This window comes from Lontra canadensis, unplaced genomic scaffold (genome assembly GCF_010015895.1).
Source record: "Lontra canadensis isolate GAN:19392208 unplaced genomic scaffold, GSC_riverotter_1.0 scaffold46, whole genome shotgun sequence".
NCBI lineage: Eukaryota > Metazoa > Chordata > Mammalia > Carnivora > Mustelidae > Lontra > Lontra canadensis.
The window spans coordinates 12416118-12431873 of record NW_022631040.1 but is presented as its reverse complement, the minus strand read 5'-3'; the positions used below and the strand labels follow the sequence as shown (position 1 = coordinate 12431873).

At 52.4% G+C, this 15756-nt stretch overlaps 1 protein-coding gene across 1 annotated transcript in view; it reads right to left on the bottom strand.

The window, feature by feature from the left end:
* MTARC2 (mitochondrial amidoxime reducing component 2) overlaps window positions 1–13021 on the bottom strand; it is a 32321-nt gene extending 19300 nt beyond the window's left edge. The window contains exons 1-4 of the mRNA XM_032872962.1: window positions 12727–13021; window positions 7423–7596; window positions 4574–4736; window positions 3551–3691 (exon numbers count right to left, since the gene is read on the bottom strand). Coding sequence (XP_032728853.1) covers window positions 3551–3691; window positions 4574–4736; window positions 7423–7596; window positions 12727–12998 — 750 coding nt within the window. The 5' untranslated portion in view covers window positions 12999–13021. The remainder of the gene's footprint in view (window positions 1–3550; window positions 3692–4573; window positions 4737–7422; window positions 7597–12726) is intronic.
* Between the last annotated feature and the right edge of the window lie 2735 nt (window positions 13022–15756).

Genomic DNA, 15756 nt, shown 5'->3' with positions numbered 1-15756 from the left:
CAAACAAAAAAACAGACTCTTAAATACAAAGAACAAACTGGTAGTTGGCAGAAGGGAGGTGGGGGGCGCGGGGGATGGAGGAAACAGGTGAAGGCAGTTAAGAGGTACAAACTCCAGTTATGAAGTGATTACAGTAAGGCAGAGGCAATACAGTCAAGAAGATGGTCATAATGCGGGCGCCTGGGGGGCTCAGTTAGATAAGCTTCTGCCTTTCAGCTCAGGTCATGATCTCAGGGTCCTGGGATAGAGCCCCACATCGGGCTCCCTGCTCAGCGAGGAGGCTACTTCTCCCTCTGCTTCTCCCTCTGCCTCCCCCCCGTTCATACTCACTCTCTCTCTCAAATAAATAAAGTCTTAAAAAAAAAAAAAGATAGTCATAGTGGTGTACGGTGACCGATGGTGATCCCGCTTCTCACGGTGAGCACAGAGGATGACAAGAACTGCTGAAGCCACGAGCCCACAGAGCAAGCCTTCACCGTATTAGCTATAGTCTATTCTAGTACTTTTCATTCCAATCTTTTTTTTTTTTTTTTAATGCTGGTCAGGACCCAAAGAACTGAAATTCTAACCCCATAATGGGTTACGAGCTGCAGCTTGGAAAGGATAAAGTAGGAGGGTAAAGTCAGATCCTGCACAAGAAATGGCTGGCACAGTGCCTGGGATATAATGCACATTCGTCAACCGGGAGCCCCGGCTGTTACTGTTACTTTGTTATTGTTTTATATGCTGTTGTTGGCCCTGCTTCTTCAGAAGTCCCTGCAGCCTGGCAGAGATGATGCTCTTATTCTAGGACAGAGACTTCTACTCATGTATGCACCCAAGTAAAATCCGAACTCATCCCCACTCCAATTTGGGGGACTGAGACCTTGGTGATAATGGTTTGCAAAAACTTTGCTTCTCGAAAGGTGCAAAGGATAGGACTGAAAGGATCCAGTTCACCCAGCCAGTTAGTGATAGGCCTGGGAGTCCAACCACAGCTGCCTGGCTTCAAGACCCACCATCACTTCCTGAGTGAGTGACAGATAACACACCCAAGGTTTTCTGCAAGCTTCTCCACATACTTCTTCTTTCATACTGTGGAGTGAGAAACGATACAAACAAAATATGCCCAGAAAAAAAAAAAAAAAAGTCAAGTCCTACGTACCAGGAAAATGAGCAAAATTCGGGCAACACCTGATCCCTGACTCCTGCAACGGCCAAGCACACTGACAAGAAGCATTGTCAACTGGATTATTTTTAAACTCCACTGCTCTGCATTCCCTGAACTCACACACACCATACCGGCCCAAGGGAAACCAGCTTTTAAAACTTGCTTAACATTCTGAGTTACCTAGAAAAAGGACTGAGTACTCTGGTCACAAAGAGCAAATGTTACACAAGGCGTTCTACTATCGCTCCACATTTTTGCAATAAACAGATGGCCTCTCTGCACCATGCTTAGATTTGCTATTTTTTTTATTATTAGTGGGTCTATTAAATATTTACATACATCAGCACTTTACATCAATATTTAATAAAGTCCCACTAATTGAAAAGGTCATAGTTGGGCAACAATGCCAGGCAGAGAGGTTCATGTATCAAGCCCTTAACGACTGGCCTTCCCAAGTTCAAGGAGGATAAATCAGCAACATTAGCATCATTTTATAGAAGGATTTTTTTTTTTAATGTATACAAACAGGGGACTTTTCTAGAAAAATAAGAGCATTCTGCCTTACTTACATTACTATTTCATTAAGCCCATCATGATGCAGGAATTAAAACAGAGAGCTCAAGGTGACTGAACATTTTTCAATTAAAAAAAAAAAAAAGACTCTACCCACTCAAATTACCTAAGAGAACACAATTCAGCTCACCTTAGCCTCAGGTTCATTTTGGCAAGTTACAGAGGAGCAAAAACTTGTACTCGGCAAATTCCGGGAAAGCAAAAATTCTTTCGCCAGGAATCTGGTTAAGGAGTAGCTTTTCTTCTTACTCCTCCTGGCTCAAAATCTTATTAAAATTAGGCCCTTCCATGGAGACAAATCAAGAAAAACTGTATTTCCTAAAAGAAAATTATTCAGAAAATACTGGAGCAGTTACAGGATTCCTGTGAAGTGTTTTTGCTTCACGGACTAATTTCTAATCCGAATCTCAACCACTTGCATCAGTAACACCAAGTATCGATTTCTTCTGTGTTTAGCGAGTGTCTGAGGACTGCACGCTTATGCACACTAGTAGACCACACAGTGCGGGGACAGGCTAGTCCCCTCTCTTGCACCCGACCCCTTCTAGGCCCTGCACCTGACTGTGTTACTGTCTTTTCTGAAGGAGCCCTCGCAACCTTGTATAAATGCTAAGTCCCACCAAATCTGGATTTAATCCTGGGGAGAAAAATCGAGCCTCTTCCCTCAAGGTGCTGACTGCCCAAGAATGTCAGGGCCCCTTCCTGTGCTGCCCCCTCCTCAGTCAGTGCTCCTTCGGGCACGGCCAGCACACGGGGCTCAATTCCACGACCCCAAGGTCACAACCTGAGCTGATGCTTAACTGACTAAGCCACACAGGGGGGCCCCCCCGCAAAGGTTTCCTCTAAAGGATGACACTTCTCTGCAAATAGGGGCACATTTTACTCACACAAAAGGAAATGTGGCCACACGAGGGAGCAAAGAATGGGGAGATTCTCCCCTCGGCCTTAGCTACTTGGAATTTCTAAATTGGAGGCATGTCCTCACCCCCTCAGAAGCTGGAGGTTCTAATCCCACCAACGGCCAATCACATGTCCAACAGGTGCGTAAGCCTCCCCCCTCCAGCTTCAATTTCCTTACAAAAAGGAGACAGTCACACAAGAATTCACAGGGTTGTCATCGGGATCAAATAGAAGAATCTGTATGAAGTAATACATTAGTTCGGTGTCTGATGCCCAGCAAACACGCCGTCAATGGATTTGCCGCGGTTGCTTCCAGGGCTCATAGAGTTTAACCCACCCCCAACGTTCACTAGAACTCTCCATGTTTCTTAGCACAAAGCAACGCCCAGTTATGTTTTTCTACACAGATCGCAGGACAACTGGGGTTTAATGTTGGTGTCCTGTTAGGGCTACCGGGGGCTGTGGCTGGAGAGGGTGGAAATCCCAGCCACCAGTCACACAGGAGAGCACGTGGGTCCTCCGGGACAGAACTCGGCCACAGCAGGGACTGTCCCCGGGGCCCTGTTCACAGGCAGAGCTCCTGTACCTCTAGGCCACCTCTAGGCCTTCCGGGAGTCTCAAATCCTTACGCACACATGGCTGTTCTCTCCATTTCCCTTCAGTAATCTCTGAGCCAGAAGGACACAGTCTGGCCTAGTTCCACACTTGATGGAAAGGGTGAGCGGCGCCCTCCTGGGGCCGGCGAGGGGACGGCGGCCCCACCAAGCAGCCGGCTCTGCCAGCTTAAGGGGACTCGGGGAAGACAAGTGTCCCTCACAGCTGACAGTAGCGGGTCTGAGCTGGGGCTGCTGGGTAAGGGGGCAGCCGTCAGTGAGCACCTTGAACAGCACACCTGAGCTTCGAGCACAAAAGCGGGGAGCCTCTTACCTCCTCGAAAGCATCGCAGCCTGTCACCACGATATTGGGTCTGAACTGGTCCATTTTCACTTTCTTCTCCAGCCTGGTATTCAGGTCCACCAGCGAGGCTTCCGACAGGATCATGATCGGACAGCAGTCCGGGTAAGCCACCTGCACCAGGAACGTGGCACCCTCAGTCCTCCCTGCCCCGTGAGACGCCCTGGCCCAGCTGGAAGGGAAGCAAAGGCCAGAAGGGCTGTGCAGGGAGGGCCAGGGGTGTCATCCCCGCATTCAAACAGCTTGTGGCTCAGGGAAGAAAGAGAGAGCTGCCCGAGGAGCTTGCACTTTGTTGTTGTTGTTGTTTTTTTTTATATTTTTTTCAATTGATTTATTTATTTGACAGAGACCTAGCAAGAGGGAACACAAGCAGGGGGAGTGGGGGAGGGAGAAGCAGGCTTCCCGCTGAGCAGGGAGCCCTACGTGGGGCTTGATCCCAGGACCCTGGGATCATGACCTGAGCTGCAGGCAGACACTTAACAACCGGGCCAGCCAGGCACCCCAGGAGCCTGCATCTTAAACCCTAGCTCACTGAAGAATCCAAGGCTCTGGGCTGCAGCTGGCTCGCTCCAAAGGTGGCTTTTTGGTGCCTGAAATAACCACACCAGACAGACGGCCAGGGGAACCCCAGGAGAAAGTCGGCCTCGGTAATTTTAGGAACGTTGGTTCGGACCCAAACGAACTTCTCAATTCCCCTTCCCAACGTGTCTCCTGAGTCCCCATCTCACCCCATCTCACCCCATCTCACCCCGGCTTCTGCCTCCACAGTACGGGACACGATCCATCCTCCACGCGTGCTGGAGAGCCAGCTCAGCTCAGAGCCGCTTCCCCTCCACCCCCATACCTGCCCGGGACGCACCCTCAGACCCCCTCACCTGGGCATTCCTACACTTTCCTAACCGGGGCCCCCAAAAAGGCGGTCCTGGGGAGTAAGAAGGACGCCGGACACAGAGGGGGGGACTGGTGGAAGGAAAGGGCCGTTCCCTGAAAGCTCACCTGGTAATCCGGCACTGAGGTAGAGAAAATGTCCTTGGACGGCCTTCCCTTCATGTGCTTCTCAAACTGGACCAGCCGGAAAGCCTCTGTTTTCAAGAAGTTGGTGAACCACTGAGCCGCCTGGTCGCCGCAGTCCCTGCCCTTGATGTCCATACCAAAGAGCCTGGAAGGGTCCCAAGGTCACAGTCAAGAGAGCCAAGGTCACAGTCCTGCTGAGAGATGGCCTCAACAATGGGACCGCCAGACCACTGGGACCTGCCCATCCCGGAGCGCCAGGACATGGTCCTCAGGCCAAGAGCGTGAGGCCGACAGAAACAGAAGGGGAGGCAGCAGAACGTGACCCAGGGAAAGGCCTTGCAAACCCTAACATGCCTACCAATGACTGAGATCGGGGTAAAATGCAGACTCTGCTTCAGAAGCAATATTTGCTACATAGTAACCGTTCATCAAAAAGTATTTGGGGACACCTGGGTGGCTCAGCCAGTTAAGAGTCCAACTCTTGGTCTCAGCTCTGGTCTTGATCTCAGGGTCATGAGTTCAGGCCCCACAGTGGGCTCCATGTTAGGCATGGAGTCTACTTCGAAAAAAAAAAATAATTATGAACAAGAATTTGATTAGCATAAAAAGTAAAATTTTGTTTAAAATTAATTTCTTAATAAATCCTATAGTATATGAATATGTCTGTGCATGACTCTTACTTATTGCTGGAATAAGATAAGGTTCAGCATCAACTTTATTCTTTGTGAGTGACAATCTGATCAGTGGCCCCTTCGCTGTAGCGTGTGGAACCCCCAACTCGTAGAATGATCGTCCCTGTCATTAGAGTCCTCTTCATCAGCACCAACGCTCCCCATTATTTGGGCCCACAGGTTTCCTCCCCCAGAGCAATGCTCCCCATTAAGACGCGGGTGGACAAGCCTTTCGTGTGTACAGAGGGGAGGTGGTAGAGGAGGAGGCTTGCACTGTGGGTGCGACTCAGACTGCAGTGAGAGACAAGCATTTATGGGATTGGAGGATCTGATTCTCTCCAAGCATCCTGCCCGCAGAGACCCTCACATACCATGAGAGGGTCTGCACCTCCTCTAGTGCTACCCCAGTTTGAGACCTCCCAGAGCGACATACAGGAAGGAATCGATGTGCGCTTACGAGGTACTCTGGACCAGATGAAGCCCTGGGCTCCCCGATGCCCCCAGGCCCACTCTGACCCTTAGACTCGCCTCCCTTGGGGACGGCCTCTCCCATCTCCTGTCAAATCTCAACACTGCCCTCAAGTGTCTTGGGCCTCTTTCTTCTCTCTAAACCCTCTTTGTGGAGCCCCTGCTTGACTTCTGACTTATTCCCTGCTCAGTCCCAAAGCCTCCCCATGGTCCCTCCTGGCCTCCAGCTTTTCCTCTAGGAGTCTCGTCACACAACCGACTACCTGTGACAGACTGGACCCCACCGTTCACGAGTTCCTGAAGCACCCGCTCCCAGGTCCAGAACGTTCCTCAACCCCTCACAACAACACCCGTGCTAGGGCACACACTTCTGCTCCCAGCTTCCGTCTGCCAGGTGAGCCTTCTGTTGGCACTTTGAAAACCAGAAAGCAGCCAGTGGGTAAGGGAACGCTAAGTCTGCAGCGCCCTTCCCACTCCTGGACGCCGCCCCCGACTAGTCCTTACTCCCTCATCCCGGCAACAGGGGCCACCTTCCCCTCCACCACCCCAGCTTCTTCCACTCTCTCAGAATGTTATGCAAAACCCACCTTTTTCCACATTTTTTAAAAGATTTTATTTCATTTATTTGACAGAGTGCATGCACACGAGCAGGGGAAACGGCAGGGAGACAGGGAGAAGCAGACGCCCTGGCTGAGCAAGGAGCCCCACGTGGGGCTCGATCCCAGGACCCTGAGATCATGACCTCAGGCAGAGGCTTTAACCCACTGAGCCACCCAGGTGCCCCTGTTTCCCACATTCTTTTTTTTTTTTTTTTTTTTTGGTGTTTCCCACATTCTTAATGCTTTGTATCCTGGGGCCTTGCTGATGTGGAAGGAACCCCCCCACCCCCCCAGGGCTAGTTTACACCTACAGGTAGGAACCTTTCCCATGGTGCCAACCAGTCCAACCACCTCCACTCTGGGCTCTTTCAGCCCAGGCCACTGTCCCCTGGCCCTAGCCACCCAGGGCCAGGTACCAGCCACCCACAGACAGCCTCTAGGCCCCAGAGCCCACTGAAATGACTCAAATAGCCAACCCCGAGGCTCTTTACCCCGCCTCGCCTGGTACTTCCTGTGGAAACCACAGTCAAGGCTCTCCTAGGGACGCCTGGGTGGCTCAGTCCGTTAAGTATTTGCCTTCAGCTCAGGTCATGATATTGGGGTCCTGGGATCGAGTCTCCCATCGGCCTGCCCCCAGTTCAGCGGGGAGTCCACTTCTCCCTCTCCCTCTGCCCCTCCCCACTGCACATGTGCACGCGCTCTCTCTCCCTGCTCTCTCTCAAATAAATAAATTAAATCAGCCTCCCTCCTGACTAACACTGCCGCTCCTCTGGGCAACCCCGCATGACAGGCCAAGCCTCCTGTTCCCAAGGACCCCTGACCACGGGAAAGGTCTTTCTTCATCAAAGTCATTTGCACCTCTGCCTGCCTCACTATACCGGAGGAAAAGAAATCCCAGGGACCTGAAAACAGTACTCTGCCTCGCCCACTAGCCCTCACCACTGGATTGATCCCAGCCCTGGCCGGACTTCTCTTCAGTATTTCCTTCACCAAACTCATCACCTACTATACACACTGCGGCTGGACAGGTGCAGGGAGGAGCCTACGGAAAACCGCGTCCGCCTCACGTCCCCAGCAGCCCCAGAAAGAGCACCTGCAGTCCCGGAGCTTGTTTGAGGAAGGCAGCTTGCTCGGCAAAGCCAGCTGGTCCATGCCAGGGGCCTTGAGGATCAGGCGGTCGCCCTCATAGGTGATGGACACCAGCACCAGGCGAGGCTCCTGCCGGGCAGTGACCATGTGCCCATCTTCCTTAATCACCAGCCAAAACCTGCCAAGGAACACACAGGAACAAGTCAGAAAAACCTCTTCCCCTCTCCATGTGCATATTCTGATGCAGAGCAGGAAGCCCCCCACAAACCAGGGGCTGGGTCAGAAGCCACTTACCTCTGCTGTTCTAGGCTCTGTCTTCACACCACATCACATCTAGGGGGAGAACTAAGCCTTCCTGGGAAGGGGAAGGGAGCCTGGCCTGGGGAAGTCCGCTACACTTTTATCTACATTCCGGAGTTACACCACACAAAGGATCTGATGACTAAAAGATATTTAAAAAGCATTGCTCCCCCTGGAGAAAGTAAGTTTCAACGCCATCGACACAGAGCACAGGGCAGTGCGTGAGGAAGGCACTGGTTTCCAAGCAGCTGCTGAAAGAAGGGCTTTCCAAACCTCCATCACCCTGAGAAGCCATCTTTTTCCTTCCCAGGGTCTTGGGCTCACGGGGTTGTCTGGCCTGCTCACTATGGGGTTCTGCGACCAAGGGCATTCCTGCTACTTTGCTCCATTCCCTTGGGGCTGGGCCCTGTTCCTATTTCCAGCCTCATCCCGCGTGCAGAGTTCTGGATGACCCTGCTTTGGCTAATCCTGCCAAAGCCTGCACCCTCAACTTCCGACATGCCCCAGCACCCGACAGGACTCCCTCGGAGATCTGCACCCAGCCAGACCCACGTGCCAGCAGGAATCCACATGTTGAGTTCTGACATGTCAGTCCCTCCCTGAGCTGAGTCTCCTTGTCCCCCGTCCACCTCCGCCTCAGCCCTTCACTGGGGCTCACACGCCCCGCCCAGGGGTTAACCCCTGGGCAGTGACAGTGAGAAAAGGGGGCGGTGCTGGATGTTTTGTGCCACCAGCTGCCAGTGGAAAGTCAGGAGACGACTTGTAGGCAGTCTAACACCAGGAAAGGACAGAGACACCAGTAAAAGATAAAAACTTGCTGCGTATAGCAGACCCCAGCCACTCTCATTATCCTGCCCAACGGGGTCACAGCCTTTGTCCTCTCTTGCATACAAACGATGCCCAGTGAATGAAAAATTATCTCTGTCCTGCCAGATCTGAAAGAAAGTTATTCGTGACCAAGGGGTCCCCAAACTAACACCTTCTTTTACGCCTAAAGCAGGAGTGTGCAGTGTGAGGATGGGTGCAGAAGCCAGAGCTCAGATTCTACAAAAGAACAACAGTGACCAGGGTGATCACAGGGGTGATGGAGCAGCTGGAAAACCTCACGTCTAAACTTCGAAACTGGTCTGGCGAGCAGAAGTGCCTGAGCCTGAAGGGGGGTGGGGGAGAGGGAGCACGCCCCAGCCACAGACAGTCATAGGGCAGTGACGCTCAGGATGATAAACTCAGAGAACTCATTTTTCCAGGAGGTCCCAGTCTGTGCAGAGAGCATCAAGGGCTAGCTTCGGAAGGGTAGGGCAGATTTAGGACCGATGAAGTCATATACACCCACTACGGAGAGCAGGATTTACAAAGTCAAGGAGGGCAGCCAACCCTCCCACCTTCTGTGCCAATCAGGCAATCAGTCCGTTGTGCTAGACGGACTCTGAACCAGCTCAAAGTCCAGGGTGCCCAAACCAAACATTCACAAATTTGTCAAGAGCTTTGAACAAAATAGTCCTAGAAATCTGAGGACAGAGCCCTTATGGAGGAAGAGCCCAGCTTCTAAGAATGGTTCAAAATGGAATTAACTCCAAGAGGCCTAGGAGCGCCCGGGCAGCTCGGATGGTTGGGTGTCTGCCTGCAGCTCACGTCATGATCTCCACGTCCTGAGATCGAGCCCCACATCGGGCTCCTGGCTGGCTCAGCAGAAAGCCTGCTTCTCCCTCTCTCTCTGCCTTTCCCCCTGCCTGTGTACTCTCTCTGTCTGTCAAATGAATAAAACCTTAAAATAAATAAATAAATCCGAAAGGGCTTTTCCTGCATTCCAGGCTGTTATCAGTTTCGTTATCATTGAGAGACTAGCAGTCATTCAAGCAGAGTTCTTTCTAGCTTGTTTCCGAGTTTCAATTATCCTTTAATAAATAAAACCTAGACTAAATAGTGTCTTTGAGCTCATCAAGTCCAAGCCCTTCCTTCAGTAAATGAGAACAAAAAATGAGGCTCAGAAAGTTTCGATGCTGTGCGCAGGTCTCCCACTCCGTGCAATCCTCGCTCTTGCAAATCACACTGGCTTCACAGAAAGTGCATGACTGCTGGACCCACAGGGATCCGCGTTCACACCCCTGCACACAGCTGCTTTGGGTGAGACACTCACCCTTTCTGATCCTGCTGGGTTTTATTTGCAGAGTGGAGATAACGTCTAGGCCACAGGATGGTGCTGAGGCACTTGTGTAAGGTCAACCATGGAACAGGATGTCTGTGTGTGAGGCACACGTGGCACGGAACCCATGGTCATCCCACTGCCTCACCCTGCCTCCTCCCAGTCTCCTCGCCCCACCCCCCACCCCAAGCATGTGTTGTTCAACACAAGGGGAAGTGGACACAGTTCCATTTCTGTTCTGATACCCACTGAAGCAGAAAAGCAAAGGACACATCTTTTCTTCCCACAAAAGCAATAATCACAGCAAAGTAGTGACAATGAGAAGCAGGAAAAGAGTCCTTCAGATGATCCGAAGAGACATAGGTAAGAACTGGAAATCTCTCTGAGAAATGACTTCAATCCTTCAAGTGGGGAAGGAAGTAGCACAAGGAGACTTTCTCTAGATGTGCACCACAAGAACTTGCTTCTCCCAGTTTGGGGAGGGTGTCTAGTACTCTTACACCTAAAGTTTTCCCAGCAGTAGGAAGGCTTTTCTAATCCTTCATACTTGAATAAGCTCTAAACATGCTCTTCTCCTTCTTAATGCCCCAGATACCACCCTTTGATGATAGCATCAGGTTCACCTGGGGAGATCTTAACACTACAAGAGGTGGCTTCCCTCTGGGTGTCTCTAATTCCACAGGTCTAGGATAGGACTCTCAGGAAATTAAAGTTTTTTAAAAAATCTCTCTAGTGGCTCATTAAATGTTACAGTTCCTCTGGTCACTCACTCCTCTCCTAAAACAAGTCAGTCAAAGAAAGACAAATTCCACATGATTTACTCATATGTGGGATTGAAGAAACAAAACAAATGAGCAAAGAGAAAAAGAGACAGACAACCCAAGAAACAGACTTTTTAAGAAAGATTTTATTTATTTTGTTTATTCATTTGACACAGACAGAGAGAGAACATGCACAGACAGGGGCAGGGGTGTGGCAGGCAGAGAGGGAGAAGCAGGCTCCCTGCTAAGCAGGGAGCCTGATGTGGGGCTTGATCCCAGGACCCCTGGATCATGACCCTAGCCAAAGGCAGATGCCTAACTGAACCAGCAAGGCACCCCAAGAAACAGACTCTTAACTATAGAGAATTGATGGTCACCAGAGGGGAGGGGGGGAAGTTGGATGGGTTATATAGGTGATGGGGATTAAGGAAGACACTTGTGATGACCACGGGATGTCCCCATGGAAGTGTTCAATCACTATATTGTACACCTGAAACTAATATTCCACTGTATGTTAACTAACTGGAATTTAAGTAAAAACTTAAAGTTCTGTTGGTAAGTTGTGTACCCTTGATATCATACAAGGAGAATGGAACTTTACTTTTGTGCTCTTCCTCCTAAAAATCCATAATCCCTGTCAACCATAAGGAAAATATGACACAAACCCAAACTCAAAGACACTCTACAAAATGCCCACTCAGGAATCCTCAAAACTCTCAAGATCAAAAAACATAGGAGCTTGAGAAACTATTACAGTCTAGAGAAGCCCAAGAAGTCACAACATCTAAATGTAATCCTCTGGTGGGGATCTTAGGATAGAAAAAGAAGGATGTTACGGGAAAACCAAGAAAATCTGAAAAAAGTATAGGTATCCATCCATCCATCCATCCATCCTCTCTAGGATTAGGGGTGCCTGGCTGGCTTCATTGGTTGAGCATGGGACTCCTGATGTCAGGGTCCTGAGTTCTAGCCCCACGTTGGGGGAGGGGGGGTACAGATTACTAAAAACAAACACAAAACATGAAAGTCTCTCCAGGATTAGAAATCGGAGTGGAGGAGGATGGAAAATCCCCAACAGTTACATGGTCTGCATACACAACACTTCTCTAAATAAGCTGAAGTTTTTCAAAGCCGTGAGAGCCCACATTTTTTAAAGAAGACAGCTGAGAAGAGCAAATACATGTGTCCCGGAGTGAACTCAGGGCAGCAGATAGCCTCCTAGAAGATTCTCTGAATGACCAACTTGCTAACGTCCCCACCCTCTGTATACAGAGGACCACAGCAGAAGCACCCTAGCCCACAGGAAGGCATCTTAGCCCTAACGAACCCAAGAAGGGGATCTGTTCTTCCTTGTCCACTCTTCCTGGAGTGTTGCCTGCTTCACCACCAAGTGAGCCCTCCAGACACCCAGCTGCATCATTCTGAGAGTAAGTGTCTGCAGCCTCAGGCTGGGATGAGTTCAATGACAGGACACCCATTCTTCTCTAAGGGAAATGAATGGAACTTCCATATGCTGGTCCTTACGTGAGTACAGACTTTATTTACCCAGAGTTCTTCATCAAGGACCACTCTGCCTCTGGGGAGAGAGGCACAGTATTCTCTTCAGGGCGAATACTACATTTGTGATGCCCTAGATACCCGCTCTTCCCAACACAAACCTTCACTATGAAAGTGGATCAAGTCTCCCCCGCCCCCTTCCCGGGTCTCCCAAGCACTTGCTCCAGGACTGGCGACGTGGGAGGAGCAAACTTCAGGAGACCAAAGCCAGTGTCCTTGAAGGAGACTTGGTTTCAGCGTTGCCGCCTTCGGCCCACGTGTGCTCCTCCACAGCATTTTATTTTCTACTATCGTGCCGTAGACTAAGAATCAGAAAGTGTAGAACTAGCAGGAGACTTGGCGATAACCCGGTCAGACCCCGTCCTTCACCCTACCTACCTTCCCGAATCGCAACCAGACACGAACTGACCTTCCCAGCTAAAGGATCAAAGGCAAAGCGTCCAACCAACAACCCAGGAAACGCAACATGCAAACCTACTCCTTCCCGCGAGCACCCCCTCTCCAACCCGTCCCGGGCAGGTTCCCCGCAGCCCCGGCCCCGGCCTACCTGTCCCGCAGGTGGCCGCAGCGCAGCCCCAAGGCCGTGCACTCCGCCGCGCTCACCGGCACCCCCTTGCACGACTTGACCGGGTAGATCCAGAGCTGCGCCACGGTGCCCACCTGCTGCAGCCGCCGGCGCCGCCTGCAGCGCGCGCGGCGCCAGGCGACCGTGCCCAGCGCCACGGCGGCCAGTCCCAGCGCGGCCACCCCGAGCCAGGCGGGCCGGGACGGCGCGGGGAGGCCGAGGCGGCCCAGAGCCGACGAGCCGGCGGCGCCCATGGCCGAGCGGGCGGAGACGCGGGCGGTGGCGGCAGCTCCCGCTCGGCTGCCCGAGCAGGGGCGCGGGGGCGCTCAAGGCTGGCGGCGGGCGGGAAGAGGCGCGGCGGCTCGGGGCTGGCGGGGAACTGCGGCCGCGCCGTCACCGGATGTGGGGCGGAGAGCGCCGGGTCTCACCGCCCCCGCACCGCCCGCTTTCCCCCGGTTGGTCACGGGCCCCGCGCCGGCGCCCCCTGCCGGCACCGCCAGGGTCCCCCTCGCGGGACCACCCTCTGCCCCCCAAATCACCCCCGCCGCTCCCCCTCCGCCCCGATTCTGACGCAGCCCCCCCGGCTGCCGGATCGCGCGTTCCGAACCGCACCGCGAAGCGCGTCATGGGCGGCAGGGTGGGAGGTGTTCGGGAACTCCTCGCTCCGGCAGATCCCGCTGAGACATGCAGCACTGGGGGTCCATAAGCCGCGCGATGGAAACATCGGCACTAAGAGAAGACCCAAGGCCAGCGTCGCTTCTGGCCGGGTCCCCGGGATGACCCCAGCCCCTCTCCCACCCCCGCCACATCAGTGAAACACCTGCCTGGGCGAGCTCGCCGCTGCCGGGACACTTCAGGGCTTGCTCCTGCCATCATCTGGGGCTTCAGCCCCGGACCTCCTCCTAGAGCATGCTCTCAGCAGGGCTCACGATTACCAGCCTTCCTCTGGAACCTCTGAGATGTGTTTATGTATCTTCGGCGACTAGAACTAGTTCCAGGACAGTTCTAGTTCAAGGACCTGAGAGCCGTTCCTTCAAGGAGGAACAGGGCTTGTGTCCCTGTCTCTGCGGGAGGATGGGATCCTACCTTCCGTAATTGCCCCTAGCAGGTTCAAGGGCCTGACCACGTTTCCACTGGCCAACTTTGGTCATTTTTCACTTGAGCTCCCCACCGGCACACCATTGTCCCTTTAACGGGTCCAGTCACCTCTGCACAAATGGGACTGGAGCTCCGCTCTTTCCCTTCCTGTCACTAGTTACTGAATAAAATTTGTTTTCACCACTTCAACGTGCAGCTTTGTTCATCTGGACCAGCTCCATTCACATAGGCTTTGTGGTGAACAGGGGATTTTCTTAGACAAGTTCAGGTTTAAAGTTTATTTTGCAAAAGAAAAAAAAAAAGACAAAAAGAAAAGAAAAAAGAAAAGTTATTTAAATTGGGGCACTGTTCTGGGAACGTTAAGGCAACCAGTGGGCCATCTCCCAAATATGAATCAATCACCCTCTGGAGAGAAGGGTCACCCTCCAGGGCAGGAAGGGCCTGGAGGAAGGAGCCAGAAGAGGCAAGCTGCCTTCCAGGGCTCCTTGTGAAAAGTGAAAGTCAAAACCCACCTGAATTCCAACCCCCCCCCCCCCCCCCCCCCCCCCCCCACCCCCCACCCCCCCCACCCCCCCCCACCACCACAAACAGCCCCTGCTGGAAACCCCAGACAGCAGAATTAGCCTCTTCAGGAACTACACAGTCTCATCACGCTCAGCAGCAAGTCTTGGATATCTGTGTCGAGCACACTGTTGTGAATGAGGGGTGCCCCTGATTCCTTTTCCTCCCCAGACTCTAGAAGACAGCCAGAGCCCTTCCCCAACCGGAGCCTGCTGTCAGGTGGAGGTTGTCTGTGAGTCCATCCTCCTCGCTAGATGGGAGCTCCCCGACAGGGAAAAGGTTCCTTATTAAAACATCTGTTCCTTAACACACATTTATAGGTCATTCGCCAGGCTTTGCCCTAGACTGGCACTGGCCATGTAAAGTTTCGAAGAAGATGCCCATACAGGAACTTAGGGAGCCCCTGGCAGACTGCTCGGAAGAGGAGGCATGGACAAGATGCAGTGGAGACAGAATAGGAGTTCCATCTCCCAACCGTGGTGTCTTCAGAGGAGGGAGCTTTCGAGCTGAGCCTGAAACACATGAAGGGTTGGGAGGGGACAGAAGAGGGGATTCTGGGCCAGAGCAGAAGCTCGAACCACGCTCGGAGAAATGCAAGGATCGTGAGGATGTGGCGATGAGCAGCTGTTCAAAAACTTGAGCAGGTACCTCCCATGCAGCTGGGGCTGGGAGTTGAGGCAGGACAGCTGGGCAGGGGCCAAATCGAGATGCTCCGTGTCTCACCTTCATATGGAGACACATCGGAATTCTGAACAGCAGGAGACATAGTCAGACTTGGGTGCTGGAAGGCGACACTGACCACTTCAAGAAGGGGTAACCCCAAAGGTGGGTTGATGAGAAGCAAAGGCTGTAGTTTGGGCCAAAATGATCCTGAATCAGGGGAAAAAACAGTGGAGATGAGATGGGGGTGCAGACATGAGAGGTGGTGGGGAGACACTTAGCAAGAGGTGGTGACAGACGGAGGGAGAGAGGGAGAGAGGAAGGGAGAGAAGGAGGGAAGGAGTGTGCCATGAATCCCAGCTCTCCCGCTTGGCTGGGTACAGGTAGGGTATATCATTCTCTGAGATAAAAAAATACTCAAGGTAAGGAGATGATCCGGGGAGAAAGATGATGAGGTCTGTTGTGCACACTGACCTTGAGCCAAGATCAAGAGTCAGACGCTTTTAGGGGCACACCCAGGTGCCCCTAAGATTTTACTTATTTTTAAGTATTCACTACACCTAAATGTGAGGCTCAGACTTATAAGCCGAGGGGCACCTGAGTGGCTCAGTAGGTTGGGCCTCTGCCTTCAGCTCGGGTCATGGTCTCAGGGTCCTGGGATCGAGCCCTGCCTTGGGCTCTCTGCTCGGTGGG